General features: G+C 41.1%; 1 protein-coding gene across 1 annotated transcript in view; it reads right to left on the reverse strand.

Annotated features, from left to right (window-relative positions):
• The window catches only part of LOC139028872 (vacuolar protein sorting-associated protein 35-like), a 15,762-nt gene extending 3,734 nt beyond the window's left edge, over positions 1–12,028 (reverse strand). Inside the window, exons 1-11 of the mRNA XM_070447375.1 lie at positions 12,020–12,028; positions 11,544–11,642; positions 11,205–11,301; positions 10,932–11,055; positions 10,532–10,714; positions 9,865–10,084; positions 9,195–9,278; positions 8,938–9,047; positions 8,724–8,820; positions 8,293–8,442; positions 2,674–2,790 (exon numbers count right to left, since the gene is read on the reverse strand). Of these exons, the coding sequence (XP_070303476.1) occupies positions 2,674–2,790; positions 8,293–8,442; positions 8,724–8,820; positions 8,938–9,047; positions 9,195–9,278; positions 9,865–10,084; positions 10,532–10,714; positions 10,932–11,055; positions 11,205–11,301; positions 11,544–11,642; positions 12,020–12,028 (1,290 nt within the window). The remainder of the gene's footprint in view (positions 1–2,673; positions 2,791–8,292; positions 8,443–8,723; positions 8,821–8,937; positions 9,048–9,194; positions 9,279–9,864; positions 10,085–10,531; positions 10,715–10,931; positions 11,056–11,204; positions 11,302–11,543; positions 11,643–12,019) is intronic.
• Positions 12,029–17,559: the final 5,531 nt, after the last annotated feature.

The following is a 17,559-nucleotide window of genomic DNA, read 5'->3' on the forward strand; positions in this document are numbered from 1 at the left end:
ATAAGGCACTAAAGTAATCCTGCTAAAAATGTGGCAAAGAAATGCACACTTTTGGGGGCAAATCCAACACAACACATCACTGAGTACCACTCTTCACATTTTCAAGCATGGTGGAGGCTGCATCATGTTATGGGTATGCTTGTCATCAGGAAGGACTAGGAAGTTATTTAGAACAAAAATAAACGTAATAGAGCCAAGCACAGGCAAAATCCTAGAGGAAAATCTGGTTCAYTCTGCTTCCCAACAGACACTGGAAGAAAAATTCACATTTAAGGAGGAAAATAACCTAAAATACATGGCCAAATCTAAACTGGAGTTGCTTACCAAAAGACATTTAATGTTCCCGAGTGGCTTAGTTACAGTTTTGCCAAATTGGCTTGAAACTCTATGGCAAGACTTGAAAATGACTGTCTAGCAATGATCAACTACCAACTTGACAGAGCTTGAAGAATTATAAAATGGGCAAATATTGATCAATCCAGGTATGCAAAGCTCTTAGATACTTACCCAAAAACACTCACAAATGTGAAATGAGTACTTTTCTTTATTTTTTTTATTTTTTTTTAAACAAATGTCAAAATCATAGAATTTTACACTTGGATATTACAGAGTATTGTATGGACTGTTGACAAAAAAGACCATTAAATAAATAAAAAATCCCACTTTGTAWCATACCAAAATGTGTAAAAAGGGGTGTAAATACTTTCTGAAGGCACTGTATCATCGGTACGTTTTCTTGAGCAGACTGGAAAGGGCTATTAGCGGCAACAAAAATCGACAGACTGCAAGTATATTGTAATAGAGTTGAAGTTATATCGTGGTCAAAAAGGTATGGGTGAAGATAGTTATATAAGTTAGGGGGYAAAGGCTTTTAAAAAGGCCTCTTATGGCATTACTGGGAAATCAATGATCTKCTGGAGTCCCACTAAGAGCTCTCTTAGAAAAGACTGGTGCTCTGAAACATTGTTCACATTGACCTTTTCCAAATTGAAAAGTTAGAAAAGGTTATTATGACTTTAACAGCCAATATCTTGAAGAGAATTGATGAAAATAAGTAGCCAGACTGCATGGAAGTATACAATACAAAGAGCCTTTTGTTCATGCTTACCTAAACAAAGTAAGGTGAAAAGAGCCCAACAACAAGAAAACACTTATGAGAAAGAACACAGCTCAATGTGCAAAAATATAAGTAAGTAACACATATCAGTACGTGTTTGTGTGTACAATACCGGTCAAAAGTTTGGACACACCTACTCATTCAAGGGTTTTTCTTTATTTGTACTATTTCCTACATTGTAGAATAATAGTGAAGACATCAAAACTATGAAATCATATAGCGACAAAGAAAGTGTTAAATAAAAAATAGATTTAGATGAGATTCTTCAAAGTAGCCACCCTTTGCCTTGATGACAGCTTTGCACACTCTTGGCACTCAACAAGCTTCATGAGGTAGTCACCTGCAATGCATTTCAATTAACAGGTGTGCCTTGTTAAAAGTTAATTTGTGGAATTTTTCCTTCTTAATGCATTTGAGCCAATCAGTAGTGTTGTGACAAGGTAGGGGTGGTATACAGAAGATAGCCCTATTTGGTAAAAGACCAAGTCCATATTATGGCAAAAACAGCTCAAATAAGCAAAGAGAAACGACAGTCCATCATTACTTTAAGACATGAAGGTCAGTCAATCCAAAAAATTGCAGCCCAAATAAATGCTTCACAGAGTTCAAGTAACAGACACATCTCAACATCAACCGTTCAGAGGAGACTGCGTGAATCAGGCCTCATGGTCGAATTGCTGAAAAGAAACCACTACTAAAAGGACACCAATAAGAATAAGAGACTTACTTGGGCCAAGAAATACAAGTAATAGACATTAGACAGGTGGAAATCTGTCTTTGGTCTGATGAGTCCAAATTTTAGATTTTTGGTTCCAACCGCCGTGTTTTTGTGAGACGCAGAGTAGGTGAACGGATGATCTTCGRATGTGTGGTTCTCACCATGAAGCATGGAGGTGGTGGTGTGATGCTGCTTTGCTGGTGATGCTGTCAGTGATTTATTTAGAATTCAAAGCACACTTCACCAGCATGGCTACCACAGCATTCTGCAGTGATACGCCATCCCATCTGGTTTGCGCTTAGTGGGACTATCATTTGTTTTTCAACAGGACAATGACCCAACACACACCTCCAGGCTGTGTAAGGGCTATTTGATCAAGAAGGAGAGTGATGGAGTGCTGCATCAGATGACCTGACCTCCACAATCACCTGACCTCAACCAAATTAAGATGGTTTGGGATGAGTTGGACTGCAGAGAGAAGGAAAAGCAGCCAACAAGTGCTCAGCATAAGTGGGAACTCCTTGTTGGACTGTTGGAAAAACATTCCTCGTGAAGCTGGTTGAGAGAATGCCAAGATTGTGCAAAGCTTTCATCAAGGCAAAGGGTGGCTACTTTGAAGAATCTCAAATATATTTTGATTTGTTTTACACTTTTTTCGTTACTACATGATTCCATGTGTTATTTCATAGTTGATGTCTTCATTATTATTCTACAATGTAGAAAATAGTAAAAATAAAGAAAAACCCTGGAATGAGTAGGTGTGTGCAAACGTTTGCCTGGTACTGTATGTGTGCGTTGGTGTGTGTGTGTGTGTGTGTCGGTGTGTGTGTGTACTGACCTGCTCCTGGGATATAATGGTGGTGTTGTAGTCCAGAGTGTTGCTCAGAACGTAACAGCTCATGCTTTTGCGGGACTCATAATCAAAGTACTCGAAGAGTGGAGGGAAGTGCTTGAGCTGCAGAACAGTCAGAATGTTGTTGTAGGTGTCCACTGGGATCTTCAGCAGCCTAGTCAACTCTTTCGAGACCGCGCTACTGGTTGCAATGCTTTGAAAGGGGGGAGACAATGGAGTTGAGAATGAAAATACTGAAGTAGCTACAGCAGTTTCCTTTGTCAGCTATTTATGAAAATTGGGAAATATAAAAACTTCCAAACATCACATGATGGCTGGAGAAAAAAAAAATGTATATATATATATATATATATATATATGTCTAAAGCAAAAAGGGAATTTCATTAAGAAAGTACATACAACTTCTTACAGAGATTTGAGTTCATAGATGGGGATAATAAACTTTTCATTTCTTTTTCTTTTTTTTTTCAGTAGTGCTTTGATGAGAAAATGTACTCTGCAACTGGCTTTCTTTTCAGATTTGTGAACCTTTCCGTCTCAAGTATGTCTGAACAAAGCACTGGTTTTTCTACCATTTTCTACTAGGGGTTGTTTGTTCACCAAGCTTTTAATGCAAGATTGGTGGCAGGTTTATAATATTTATTTTCTTTCCTGTTTTGCATGTTTTTTGGGCATTAATAATACGTGTCACATCAGCTTGCAAACAATATAAAAAAWATATATATCATTGAGTTAATAAAGCAGCATATAAACATGGTCCTTTTTGTTTTCTTGAGTGAGGCAGCTCCAAAATGCAGGTGTTTCAGCCTAGCTCAGTGCTTTCTGTGGTGGTGGGGCGAGCCAACAGAAAATAGGAGCATTGCGCCGTGATTGGCTCAGTGTTCTTTCTGTCACTCATGGGGACACTACATAATCGCKAAGTCCTTAGTAAGGGTAGACATCCAAAATTTCAGACCTTTGGGTCCTGCCATAGAGTTATATAACAAGTGCRCTTCCAAGAAGGCTCAAGGTCATCAGCCACAGATAAAATGACGTCAAATGACGTTATATGTACTGTAGCTTTGATTGGACTGATCATGTCAACATCTTACTTCAAAGTCTTTGCTAGCAGTCATCATGAATCAAGTCGACAATCTACTGGCAAATCATTTTTAATCCTTGTCATATGAAGAGAAATAATGAAAATAAATTATAGATCAAATGTATCGGTGCTCATCGGCCATAAAGATTACACAAGTTGGAAATCGCAAATTCAACAATGAGTGGTTTGTAAGGAATCAGTGGCTAACTGCAAGCATTGCAAAGTAACCAATAGCCTGCTATTCAATGGCGTGGCTGTGTGGTCTTTTCCCCGAGTTCGCGCCATAAATCCAGAGAATTCCAGACTTTGATGACAAAAATTGGTCTATTTTCACCAACGCCGTAATGTAAACACATAGTTTGTGGCCAGTGTGTGCTTGTTTGCAAACTTCTTTGTACAGATTTGACAGTGCTACTGATAGTAGTGGTGGCATGTCGATTGCACATGCAAATTCAGCACAAACAACATTCTATAATAGAATTGTGTTATTTGACATGTCAAATTAAAAGCTTATTTAACGCATCAAATAGTGTTATATGGGGCCTCCCGAGTGGTGCAGCGGTCTAAGGTACTGTATTGCAGTGCAGCTATGCCATTAGAGATCCTGGTTCGAGTCCAAGCTCTGTCGCAGCCGGCTGCGACCTGGAGACCCATGGGGCGGCGCACAATTGGTCCAGSGTCGTCCAGGTTAGGGGAGGGTTTGGCAGGCAGGGATGTTCTTGTCCCATCGTGCTCTAGCGACTCCTGTGGCAGGTCGGGCGCAATGCACGCTGACGCGATTGCCAGGTGTACAGTGTTTCCTCCGACACATTGGTGTGGCTGGCTTCCGGGTTAAGCGGGCARTGTCAAGAAGCAGTGCGGCTTGGTTGGGTTGTGTTTCGGAGGACGCACGGCTCTCGACCTTCGCCTCTCCAGAGTCCGTACGGGAGTTGCAGTGATGAGACAAGACTGTAACTACCAATTGGATACCACGAAATTGGGGAGAAAAAGGGGCCATTTTTTTTTCAATTAAAAAAAAAAGGTGTTATGTGACATGTATCTTTTTTGACACGCAAAGACCGAAACGGCATTCACCCTAATAATTTGGTCTATTTTCACCTACTGTTATAACTTGGTGGTGCACATGTAGCCTATAACTTGTTTTAGAGGGGTAGAGCGGTCTAAGGCACTGCATCTCAGTGCTTGAGGCGTCACTACAGACACCCTGGTTCAAATCCAGGCTGTATCATAACCAGCCGCGATTGGGAGTTGATGGGGTTCACCTTGGGGTCATGATAGGGGCTGCACCAAATTATTGATTATGCTTATGTTGTATTAATAGAAGGGGAAGGGCTATAAGACCCTCCCCCACTACATTTATAGGGTCCTGGACCACAGATTAGCAATATATGCATTATAAGGTTTAATACTGTTCCACAGTTATTTTCTAGTCTCTGCCTCTTATAAGAAACGGTCTGAGAGACGTGTGAGCTATTGCAGTCAAAACAGGGTGTCTGTGAGAAAGCGCCTCAAGGCTAAAAGAGATACATAGACACAGAACCCTGCAGGGGAGTAAAGAGATAAGTAAGCCACACGGGAATGGAAAATTACTGCTGAGCCCTTAGAAAACACTGGTCTACTTTTTGCTCCTGCAAGTTTGCATAACTGTATAATCATGGGCTTGGTCTCATGAGTAGAAGGTGTTGACATAGGCAGTTACATCACTAGGGGTTGAATGCAAGCATATTAAAGCAACTTTTACCTTTTTTATTTTGCAGAACTTACTCTGGAACATGTGTGCTATGTTTCTGTTGTCAACTTCTGTCTGCAATTGCATTAATAAAGGTTTGATTGATTTACTTGAAGATATTGTCTGATTGGCTTATTGATGAAATCAGCAATGATTGACAAGGAACAAGGAACCTACCCCAACAGAGTCCCATAAGGCGGCGCACAATTGGCCCAGTGTCGTCCGGGTTTGGCCGGTGTAAGCCGTCATTGTAAATAAGAATTTGTTCTTAAGTGACTTGCCTAGTTAAATAATAATACGAACTTTCATTGTCTACTTATGCCCCCTTTATTTATCCTACGGTTCTGACTTGGTGTACAGGGAGAAATACTGTGAGAACAGCCCATGTTCTGAATTCTGTCGCAGTACATTTCAAAAGTGCTGAACAAATATTTAAATTGATTACGTCCGTTGTCGCTCACTCCTTAATGTCTTAATGGAAACTACGGATTGCCTCTTATCCGCTTGACGTCCCCTTATTCCGTAGTTTGTACATCTCAATTGTCAGTAGAAACCACATTTTTTTAAGCAAGTCAGCCATGTTTTTTTGAAAGGCAGTAAATGAGGCTGAATGAACTGTTTCACTGCCATACAAGGCTCRGCTGYAAGCCAGGTGTAGCAGTGGTAAGGTGTTGGGACTCTGCTGTTGGGACAGCTTTATGTAGGCCCTAACAGTTTGTGGGCACCGTTTGTCACTGTTATAGTGCAATTCATGTATTGTTTAGTGGCTTCGCATATTTAAAAAATAAAATAAATAAATTGCCCCACCAAGATTTACATGCTAAAATTGCCACTGTGCAAGATACTACAGAAAAGGATGCAATTTGAATACTTCCAAAAAGCCTCGGACTCATAGGAGTAGGCTATGATAAACTAAATCAGGAGTCYRATWAGAGTTCAGAAATCTGCATTTTCAAAACGCAGACCATCAACAACAAAAAATAAATCACAGGTGATTTATATTGAAAGTCAGTGATTTTTTGCTTCAATAGAGTGATCAGGGGTGCAACTATTGTTTTCCTTCACAGATACTACATTAGTGCAACACATTTGGCAGAAAATAGCTTCATTTTCATCAGACAACAGAAGTGGAACACTATTTGGTGTAAAAAAGCAAGGTATTTTTTGCAAAAACGATGCATGGTCATCATATTTCTAATGTTTATCGTAGAAAAGTAGGCTACACTGAGAAAGGTGCAGTTGCAGTCAGAGGTTTACATACACCTTATCCAAATACATTTAAATGCAGTTTTTCACAATTCCTGACATTTAATCCTAGTAAAAATTCCAAGCCATTTTGRTACCATTTTGGAAGTATGRGTGGYGTCATTGTCCATTTGGAAGACCCTATAGCGAACAAGCTTTCACTTCCTGACTGATGCCTTGAGATGTTGCTTCAATACATCCACATAATTCTCCCACCTCATAATGCCATCTATTTTGTGAAGTGCAACCAGCTCTCCTGCAGCAAAGCACCCCCACAACATGATGCTGCCACCCTCGTGTTTTCACGTTGGGGATGGTGTTCTTCGGCTTGCAGGCCTCCACCTTTTTCCTCCAAACATAACGCATGGTCATTATGGCCAAACAGTTCTATTTTTTGTTTCATCAGACCAGAGGACATTTCTCCAAAATGTATGATCTTTTGTCCCCATGTGCAGTTGCAAACCGTTAGTCTGGCTTTTTTTATGGTGGTTTTGGAGCTGTGGCTTCTTCCTTGCTTTTTGCTTTACTGTGGGATATAGATACTTTTGTACCCGTTTCCTCCAACATCTTCACAAGGTCCTTTGCTGTTGTTCTGTGATTGATTTGCACGTTTCGCACCAAAGTCGTTCATCTCTAGGAGACAGAACGCGTCTCCTTCCTAAGCGGTATGGCGCTGCGTGGTCCATGGTGTTCATACTTGCGTACTATTGTTTGTACAGATGAACGTGGTACCTTCAGGCGTTGGAAATTGCTCCTAAGGATGAGCCAGACTACTGGAAGTTCTAAAAAAAAAAATCTGAGGTCTTGGCTGATTTTTAAAAATTTCCCATGATGTCAAGCAAAGAAGCACTGAGGTTTGAAGGTAGGCCTTGAAATACATCCACAAAGTACACCTCCAATTGACTCAAATTATGTCAATTAGCCTATCAGAAGCTTCTGCAGCCATGACACCATTTTCTGGAATTTTCCAAGCTGATTAAAGGCACAGTCAACTTAGTGTATGTAAACTTCTGACCCACGGGAATTGTGATACAGTGAATTATAAGTGAAATAATCTGTCTGTAAAAATTGTTGGAAAATTACTTGTGTCATGCACAAAGTAGATGTCTTAACCAACTTGCCAAAACTATAGTTTGTTAACAAGAATTTGGTGATTGAAAAAGCACGTTTCAATGACTCAAACCGAAGTGTATGTAAATTTCCGACTTTAACTGTAGCTACACATCAGTCAGAGCCCTGTCTGCTGCCAGAATGCCCATTCATGAATACTCAAAGTGGAGAAGTGCAACTAACGTACAAAATGAGTCTTGATGACGAGCTGAAATTACAATAAGAAGCTTTTTAGATCTGCGTTTATAAAACGCAGCAAGATATTTCTTATGCGTTTTATCTTTTTTCCCCTGTGTTACGCAACCCCTGCTAATATAATTTCTTTTCATTTCCATTAATGTATATCTTTGGTCTGATGAATTCCTCTACCAAACAAAGGAGAAGCAGAACTATCCAGATGACCAAACTATGTAACACTGAGACAGGGTAGTGCTCTTACTGTCTCCAGGTTGAGCTTGTTGAAGATCTCCACTGTGCTCTCCAACACCTTGTCCACATAGTCCACCCGGTCAGGGTAGCACTTCATGGCCAGGTTGATGAGGGACACCTGTAGTGAGACCACATCCTCCGAAGGCATGTCCTGGCGGGACTGGGGGGGAAAAGATGAAATACAAAATAAGGTAATAACATATCATGTAGCCTACTTCAGTTTAATTGCTTAAACATAAGCATATATCAAGGTCATGAGATTGAGTCGATGAGAGGAAAACTAGACCTAGATTTTGTGCCAGAATTTGTCTTGAGTGAGAGAAAACAATACAGCAATAGAATATCTGCAGGGGAATTTTTAACGACCAAATCAATGGGAAAATGGATTGCAGGAGAAAGTCACAAAGAAAAAAAAGAGTAAAGTCTTTCGCCATCACTTACCTGTATAACTGTGGCTACTTGTTGGGAGAAAATATCAAACAGTTTGATTTCAGCAGGGATTCCAGGTCCATCTTCTCGGTGAGCAAACAAAGCCAGTCTAAAACAGAGAAGATAAATCACGTCAGTGGCTTTCAATACAATACCAAGGAAAATTGAAATCCAGTGTGTAGTGTACTGATTGATCTGAAATCATATGTAGCAGAGTTTACATCACCTGTCAATGAGAGCGATGATGATGTTTTTGACATTGACGTGCTGATGCAGGTCGGCACAGGAACGAAGGAATAGGTTCAGTGTCTGAAGGTGGAACTCATCAGGGAAGACCTGTTATAGAAGAGGAGAGCCAGGCCATAGACAGCAGGGCAGGGTGACTCCATGTGACCAGTCTACGTGATGAATCAGTAATAGTTCATGCGTATGCATTTCCTACTACAGACCTTGACGCAATGACAAACTGGAAACAGTAGTTACCTGAATGATGCACTCCATGAGATATTCTTGAGCCAGGGAATCTCTGCAGTTTACCACCTGTTCTAGGACACCGGACAGCACAATCTGGGGAGAGAAATAACCCAAATYCAATGTAACACAATGGACATCCTCTCTAGATATAAGGGACTTAAGTATTTGTTGATTTTCTGCACGTTGTAATACATATTCAATGTAATATTTTATCCAATGCTGCATCCCTCTTTGCCAAACATAATTTCTACGGTAAAGTAGATATAATAGCAGAAATAAAACATCAAGAGGTGCTCAGGGTTAAGAACCCCTCTCSGAGCTTGACAAGGATCATCTTCTCTTGTCTCCACGCCCTCAGATAGACAACCGACAAAGGCTAAACCCTACATAATTCTATAGGTGCTCTTTATTCTAGAGCAGTACATGATGTTTTCCTATGGTCCCCTGCATGACATGATACTCTCAATTCAAGTACATGAATTCATTTGCAAGCCAATATCTGAAAAGTGGCAACAAAAAAAGCATACCGATTCATATTAACTACACAGTCTTCAAGTCAGTTTCAGATGAATCACACATTAGCATTCAGATTTATTGTCAAGTGTTCCATTTTACTTTTAGTACATGCAAATGTGCAGCTCTAGACATCGATATATTTGGCAGACATGTAAACACAAACCTGTTTATACTTCTCCACGTTGACCCCCTCCAGCTGGCTGAGTCGAACCAGGTTGGTCCCGACCAGGATCCGCAGCTCCTGCCTCTCCTTCTCCCTCTTCTCCCTYTCTCGACTGTGGCCCTGGTGCTGCATGCGCACCCACAGCTTATTCATCTCAGCAAAATTCAGCAACACAAAGTCAATGGAGTCGTTAATGTCTCCCGTCATCGCATCCTCCCCCCTGGAAAGACAGAGACGAGGACCAAAAGTTCTGCCACGTTAACTGGAGTATGATATATTAAAAGGAAGTATAAGCCTTTTCATTAAATCAATAACTCTACGGTCACATTTAAACCTTCTGGGATGATTGCTAAACAACGAGCTCAAATCTCTTTCAATCAGAGGACGGACACAATGTAATGAGAAGGTCTGATTAACACACTGTGAGGCCTGGATTGCGAGTGGGAATCGGTCGATGAGAATGAGTGAGGGGCAGCTCAGGAGGGGAGCCCCGTGAGGAGAGAGAGAATCTCAATTGCGTCCTCTTTTTCCTCACCTCCTTCTCAAAACCCATTGGATGAGAAAACGAGAGGTCCCTCCCCTCTGACCTCCTCCAAAGGGTTTCGTGAAGGTGGCAAGGAGAGAGGACGCAAGGAGTATGCAATTGAGATTCTCCCTTTGTTCTTACTCTAGCTGCTCCCCGTCGTCAGGCAAGATGTTGCGGGTGCACTGCAGCAGGTAGTTTCTGAGGAACAGGCCTCTCAGCGGGTGCTGCACCCCACGACACATCTCCACCAGGTCCTTCAGGATGTCCTTACGTGACTGAGGGAAGGAGCGAACATACACCACCCCCACAGTGATCAGCAGGTAACTGGGAGAGAGGAGAGGAGGGGTGGGGGTAATTACTTTATATGTTTCCTATTCCTCTAGGGTCAKGCTCCTTCATCTGGTTCACACTGCCTAAAGAGGGCATTGTTGTCACATGATTGATCACATATACAAGTAGGCTAGTCCAAGAGAACATGTGCAGCTTTCCATTTACACTTATTCATTATCTGAAACGATCATTAGGATGCTTGAGTACTCACAGTCTAGGGATGATGTTCCCTGCATATTGAACCAGCTCATAGAGGTCAGCCACCTTCCTGCCTTTGGCAAACTCATCTGTCAGGTACACCTCCAGGTAGTGGAGCTCGTCAGAGATGGCCATGTCTGCACTCAGAATTAGGGACTCATTGCACAATTGTAAACAACACCAAACATGGACTTGCCTAGAACAGTGAAATGATCTGGAGAATGAGGAGTGCATTTTTTTCTATGTCTAGACCAGAGATCCATAGGTTGCAGCAGGTAAAGGATACAGAGTTCATAGTAGCTCTTTGGCGATAACATGGAGGTCCTGAGTTCGCCCAGCATGTTAGATGCATGTTTCAATGCATCCATCAGCTTGTTCTTGTCCTACAGATGGAAGTGTCAATCAAACAAGTCAAGTAACAAGTCAATATGAGTATACAGTACAGTTAGTTTAATATCTGATACACTGCTCGAAAATATGCTATAATGTAACTTGCGGCTCGGAAACATTGTCTCTCTTATACACTGATGAGGGTCAGAGAACACAATACATATTTGCTATATTGTTAACAGAAAAGGGAAGGAAATCAAAGGGACCCGCAAAGGAGGAAATAGGCAGCTCTTACCAGGCAACGCTTCATCTGAAATGACTGAACCTTGACAGCCTGCACGGCTTCATCAAGTAGCTTTTCCTGCTCGTCCTGGGGTGACTGCTGTGTGGTAGGCTGAAAGACAGCACACAGAAGCTCAGAGGAATGCCATGCATGTTACTCTGACATACTCCATCATTATAGCRACAGTGGTTTACAGTTACAGGGAGCCGAGAGATGACATTGACTCAGATGATCAGTAAACTGGCTACGCCCACAGGAAAATAATTCAATGATTGGWGGTATTGTACTGGCCAACATAAACATCGAGTTAGCTAATTCATAGTTATTCTAATGTCATCCATCTGGATGGCCTAAGATTAGAAATGGTGAAAAAAATGTCACATGCCTCATCAAGAGTGTAGTAGGTGTAGACTGCAAGCTAGCACTGAGTCACCAGACTATCATCAAATGGTTCGCTACTGATTCGTATGCACTGTGTTCACACTAACCATCTTCATTTCTAGCATCACCAGAATGAATGATCAATGACTGACATCTGTTGGCTAACCTTCGTTATTGAACTAGATAGCTAACGTTAGTTGTGGTGGCCAMGTTTGTATATTTGGACCTCTCTGTCACGGATAACCAATCGAGTTTAACTAGTTAGTTACATATGCTAAGTTAAATCAATATTCTCTTTGATCTGTACTAGCTACGTTAGTTAGCTAGATAGCTAACTGGCTAACGCGTCTAGACATTTCAGGAAAATACTAGTTAACAAACTGCACTCCTTTGACTTGGTGAAATTCGTGTCTTAAAAGTAAAAGATGAAACTAATCGACCATAAGAGATGCTAGGCATCAATGAATCGGGTCGATTCTTCAAAAATGAAATATGTTGACAGTTAGCCTACAGCCTTAGCCAGCTACTAGCTAGCAGGTAGCTATCTGGCTTTTAACTAGGCCGTAGCTAACTAGCACCACCCACAATTTGAGTCTGTTTTCGAGTCTCAGCCATACAGCAATAACATAAAAACAATACCGAAAATGAATGACTCACATAGGAGGATTGGATGGATAATAATCACAAGTGTAAAGAGTAGCTATTTTTGCCTTTTCACTTACCATGATTATCAAGTTTGTATCAGCAAACTGGTAGCTAACCCTGAAATCGTTTCCCAGTCATGTGACTGCTACCAATCCACCAGCTACCCGGTTTCCACAAGTTACCACAGCCACAAAGTCAGAATTGACTATGTCGTAAAAATGTATGAAAACAACTATTTGCTTTTTGGTCTTAATTTAAGGATAGGGTTAGGCATAGACTGTGGTTAAGGTTGAGGTTAGGATTAGGTTTATAATCAGATTTTAAAGAAGATAAATTGTATACAGTACATGGGCGGGGTTTATGACTTTGTGGCTTTAATAACTAGTGAAGACCCCGCTTCCCTTTCCACAGAATCGCTTGCATTGGCTGAGCTGAAAACAAAGTGTGGGAATACGTCTCCCATTGGCTAAATTACTGTCTGCAGTAGGGCTAGCGCAGATATGTAGACAACGGAGATCCAATTACTACAATGTGATATAAGCAAATATATTATGAGTAGAACATTTGATGCTGAATTCCCTTAGTAAATACATATGTTGTTGTTATTTTCAGCAACAAGTACGCAAACAGACGTCGATGGCTGGTAGGCGTGGTGGTGTCGGTAAAGACAGTTTCAAGTTCAATATTCGACTGATATTCGCGCTTTCAAACCACTTGAGCCACAAACTCCAAATAAGTGTCATGATGTTGGAAAAATTGCGCACAGTATTGCACAGGTCTTATTTTCACGATTTAGAAAMAATTTTCTTTCCAAAGCTAATAAACATGTMGAAATGTGAGCAGCGTCTTGTATTCCTAGTTGAATTAGTTAGGGAGTGTGAACAAAGTACAAACTTTTTTTACATTCAAATTTCAATAGCTCCTTGGTCATGTGACATACTTACTTCAAACACGGTTCAGAATGTCCACTGACTACTTTTCTATATTGCACACCCTTTAGTTTGTCAATTTTCATCTCACAAGATTTTACATGAATTTTCCAAATYTAAAGTTTCAATAGCTCCTAGGTCGTGTAACCTAGTGACTTCAAACAAGGTTCAGAATGTCCACTCAGTGGGCCTACACATTGCACACCCTTAAGTTTGTCKATTTTTATCTCACATGGTTTTCCATGAATTTTTCAAAATGTAGAATTTCAATAACTCCTTGGTCATGTGACCTAATGACTTCAAACAAGGTTCAGTATGTCCACTGACTACCCTTCTATATTGCACACCATTTAGTTTGTCCATTTTCATCTCACATGGTTTTACATGAATTTTTCAAAATGTAGAATTTCAATAGCTCCTTGGTCATGTGACATACTTACTTCAAACACGGTTCAGAATGTCCAGTGACTACTTTTCTATATTGCTCACCCTTTAGTTTGTCAATTTTCATCTCACAAGATTTTACATGAATTTTCCAAATGTAAAGTTTCAATAGCTCCTAGGTCGTGTAACCTAGTGACTTCAAACACGGTCAGAATGTCCACTCAGTGGGCCTACACATTGCACACCTGTTAGTTCGTCAATTTTCATCTCACAAGATTTTACATGAATTTTCCAAATGTAAAGTTTCAATAGTTCCTTGGTCATGTGACCTAATGACTTCAAACAAGGTTCAGTATGTCCACTGACTACCCTTCTATATTGCACACCCTTTAGTTTGTCAATTTTCATCTCACATGGTTTTACATAKATTTTTCTAAATTTTGAATTTCAATAGCTCCTTGGTCATGTGACATACTTACTTCAAACAAGGTTCAGAATGTCCACTCAGTGGGCCTACACATTGCATACCCTTTAGTTTGTCCATTTTCATCTCACATGGTTTTACATTAATTTTTCAAAATGTAGAATTTCAATAGCTCCTTGGTCATGTGARCTACTGACCTCAAACAAGGTTCAGAATGTCCACTGACTATACCTTCATATTGCACACTCTGATGTTTGTCTACTTTCATCTCATGCTATTAGACTTAAATCTGTAAGCTTTGCAGGCCTTCATTTTACATGGGTGTTTAAGAAAAACATTTTAAGTCAACAAATGTTCCATCCTCGCAATAACTATCTTTCACATGGACACTGAAAAGATCCGCAAATGGCTGTATGTGGAATGGATGAATGACAGGAGAGGTGTTCAAACAGAGGTGCGATGCCTGGTTATTCTTTAAWAGTGCTTTCCTCACCATCTTAAATAAGCATGCCCCATTCAAAAAATGTAGAACCAGGAACAGATATAGCCCTTYGTTCACTCCAGACCTGACTGCCCTTGACCAGCACAAAACATCCTGTGGCGTACTGCATTAGCATCAAATAGCCCCCGCGATATGCAACTTTTCAGGGAAGTTAGGAACCAATATACACAGGCAGTTAGGAAAGCTAAGGCTAGCTTTTTCAAACAGAAATGTACATCCTGTAGCACAAACTCCAAAAGTTCTGGGACACTGTAAAGTCCATGGAGAATAAGAGCACCTCCTCCCAGCTTCCCACTGCACTGAGGCTAGGAAACACTGTCACATTCGATAAATCTACGATTATCGAGAATTTCAAAAGCATTTTTCTAAAGGCTGGGCTTGGTTTCCACCTGGCTACCCCTACCCCGGTCAACAGCACTGCACCCCCCACAGCAACTTGCCCAAACCTCCCCATTTCTCCTTCACCCCAAATCCAGATAGCTGATGTTCTGAAAGAGCTGCAAATCAGCTGGGCTAGACAATCTGGACCCTCTCTTTCTAAAATGATCCGCTGCAATTGTTGCAACCCCCCTATTACTAGCCTGTTCAACCTCTCTTTCGTATCGTCTGAGATCCCCAAAGATTGGAAAGCTGCACGGTCATCCCCTCTTCAAAGGGAGACACTCTAGGCGCCAAACTGTTACAGACCTATATCTATCCTACCCCTGCCTTTCTTAAGGTCTCGAAAAGCCAAGTTAAACAATAACAGATCACCGACTATTTCGAATCCCACCGTACTTCTCTGCTACTGCAAATCTGGTTCCATATGCTAGGTCCTACGTGCACCTCAGCCACGCTCAGGTTCTATAAACGATATCATAATCGCCATCGACAAAGACCAACACTGTTGCAGCACGTATCCATCGACCTGTCCAAGGCTTTCGACTCTGTCCAATCACAGCATTATTATCAGCAGACTAACAGCCTTGGTTTTCTCAAATGACTGTCTTCGCCATGGTTAACACCAACTACTCTCAGATAGAGTTCAGTGTGTCTAAGGGGGGCCTGTTGTCCGGACCTCTGCCGTCTCTATGGGATTGCCAACATGGGTTCAATTCTTCGGGCCGACTCTCTTCTCGTATATTATCATATGATGTAGCTCTTGCGGCGGGGTTGATTCTCTGATCACCTCTACGCAAACGCACCATTCTGTATACTTCTGGCCCTTCTTTGGACACATGTTGTTAACTAACCTCCAAGAGCTTCAAATGCCATTACAACTCTCTTTCGTGGCCTCCAACCTGCTCTTAACTGCAGTAAAAACTAAATGCATGCTCTTCAACCGATCGCTGCCCGCATCTGCCCACCCGCCCGACTAGCAACCACTACTCTGGGACGGTTCTGACTAAGAATATGTGACAACTACAAATACCTAGGTGTCTGATTAGACTGTAAACTCTCCTTCCAGACTCATATTAAGCATCTCCAATCAAAAATGTAATCTAGAATCGGATTCCTATTTCGCAACAAGGCATCCTTCACTCATGCTGCCAAACATACCCTCGTAAAACTGATGATCCTTGACTTTGGCGATGTCATTTACAAATTAGCCTCCAACACTCTACTCAGCAAATTGGATGCAGTCTATCACAGTGCCATCCGTTTCGTCAACAAAGCCCCATATACTACCCACCACTGCGACCTGTATGCTCTCGTTGGCTGGCCTTCGCTTCATATTCGTCGCCAAACCCACTGGCTCCAGGTCATCTCTAAGTKTTTMCTAGGTAAAGCCCCACCTTATCTCAGCTCACTGGTCACCATAGCAGCACCCACCCATAGCACGCGCCCCAGCAGGGGTATATTTCACTGGTCACCCCCAAAGCCAATTCCTCTTTTTGCCGCCTTTCCTTCCAGTTCTCTGCTGCCAATGACTGGAACGAATTGCAAAAATCACTGAAGCTGGAGACTCATGTCTCCCTCACTATCTTTAAGCATCAGCTGTCAGAGCAGCTTACAGATCATTGCACCTGTACATAGCCCATCTGTAAATAACACATCCACCTACCTCATCCCCATATTYTTATTTATTTTATTTARATATTTTTCCCCCTTTGCACRACAGTATCTCTACTTGCACATTCATCTTCTGCACATCTCACTCCAGTGTTTATTTGCGAAATTGTAATTATTTTGCCACTACGGCCTATTTATTGCCTTACCTCCCTAATCTTACTTAATTTGCACACACTGTTAATAGACTTTTGTATTGTGTTATTGACTCTACATTTGTTTATTCCATGTGTATCTCTGTGTTGTTGTTTTTGTCACACTGCTTTGCTTTATCTTGGCCAGGTCGCAGTTGTAAATGAGAACTTCTCAACTGGCTTACCTGGTTGAATAAAGGTAAAATAAAAAAATACTGTATGTGGGAATGTCCGTCCTACATGTAGTGCTGGTACATGGAATATTCCTCAACTGCATATATCATAAATTGCTATTGCAAATAGAAGTATTATGTTCAACAACTGACATTTTCAGATATTATTTTGACAAACACACTTTGGTGCTTACAATTCGTTCTCTATTGTCATAGATTTGGTGGGCACTGTCATCTGTGATCTTTGTGATATGACTTTCTTTAAGCACGTACTGATGAAACTGTCACTTAATATTTTTTTCTTAAAGTCTACAAACGCTCTACAGTCGTGGCCAAAAGTTTTGAGAATGACACAAATATTAATTTCCACAAAGTTTGCTGCTTCAATGTCTTTAGATATTTTTGTC

Source organism: Salvelinus sp. IW2-2015, linkage group LG15, assembly GCF_002910315.2.
Source record: "Salvelinus sp. IW2-2015 linkage group LG15, ASM291031v2, whole genome shotgun sequence".
Lineage (NCBI taxonomy): Eukaryota > Metazoa > Chordata > Actinopteri > Salmoniformes > Salmonidae > Salvelinus > Salvelinus sp. IW2-2015.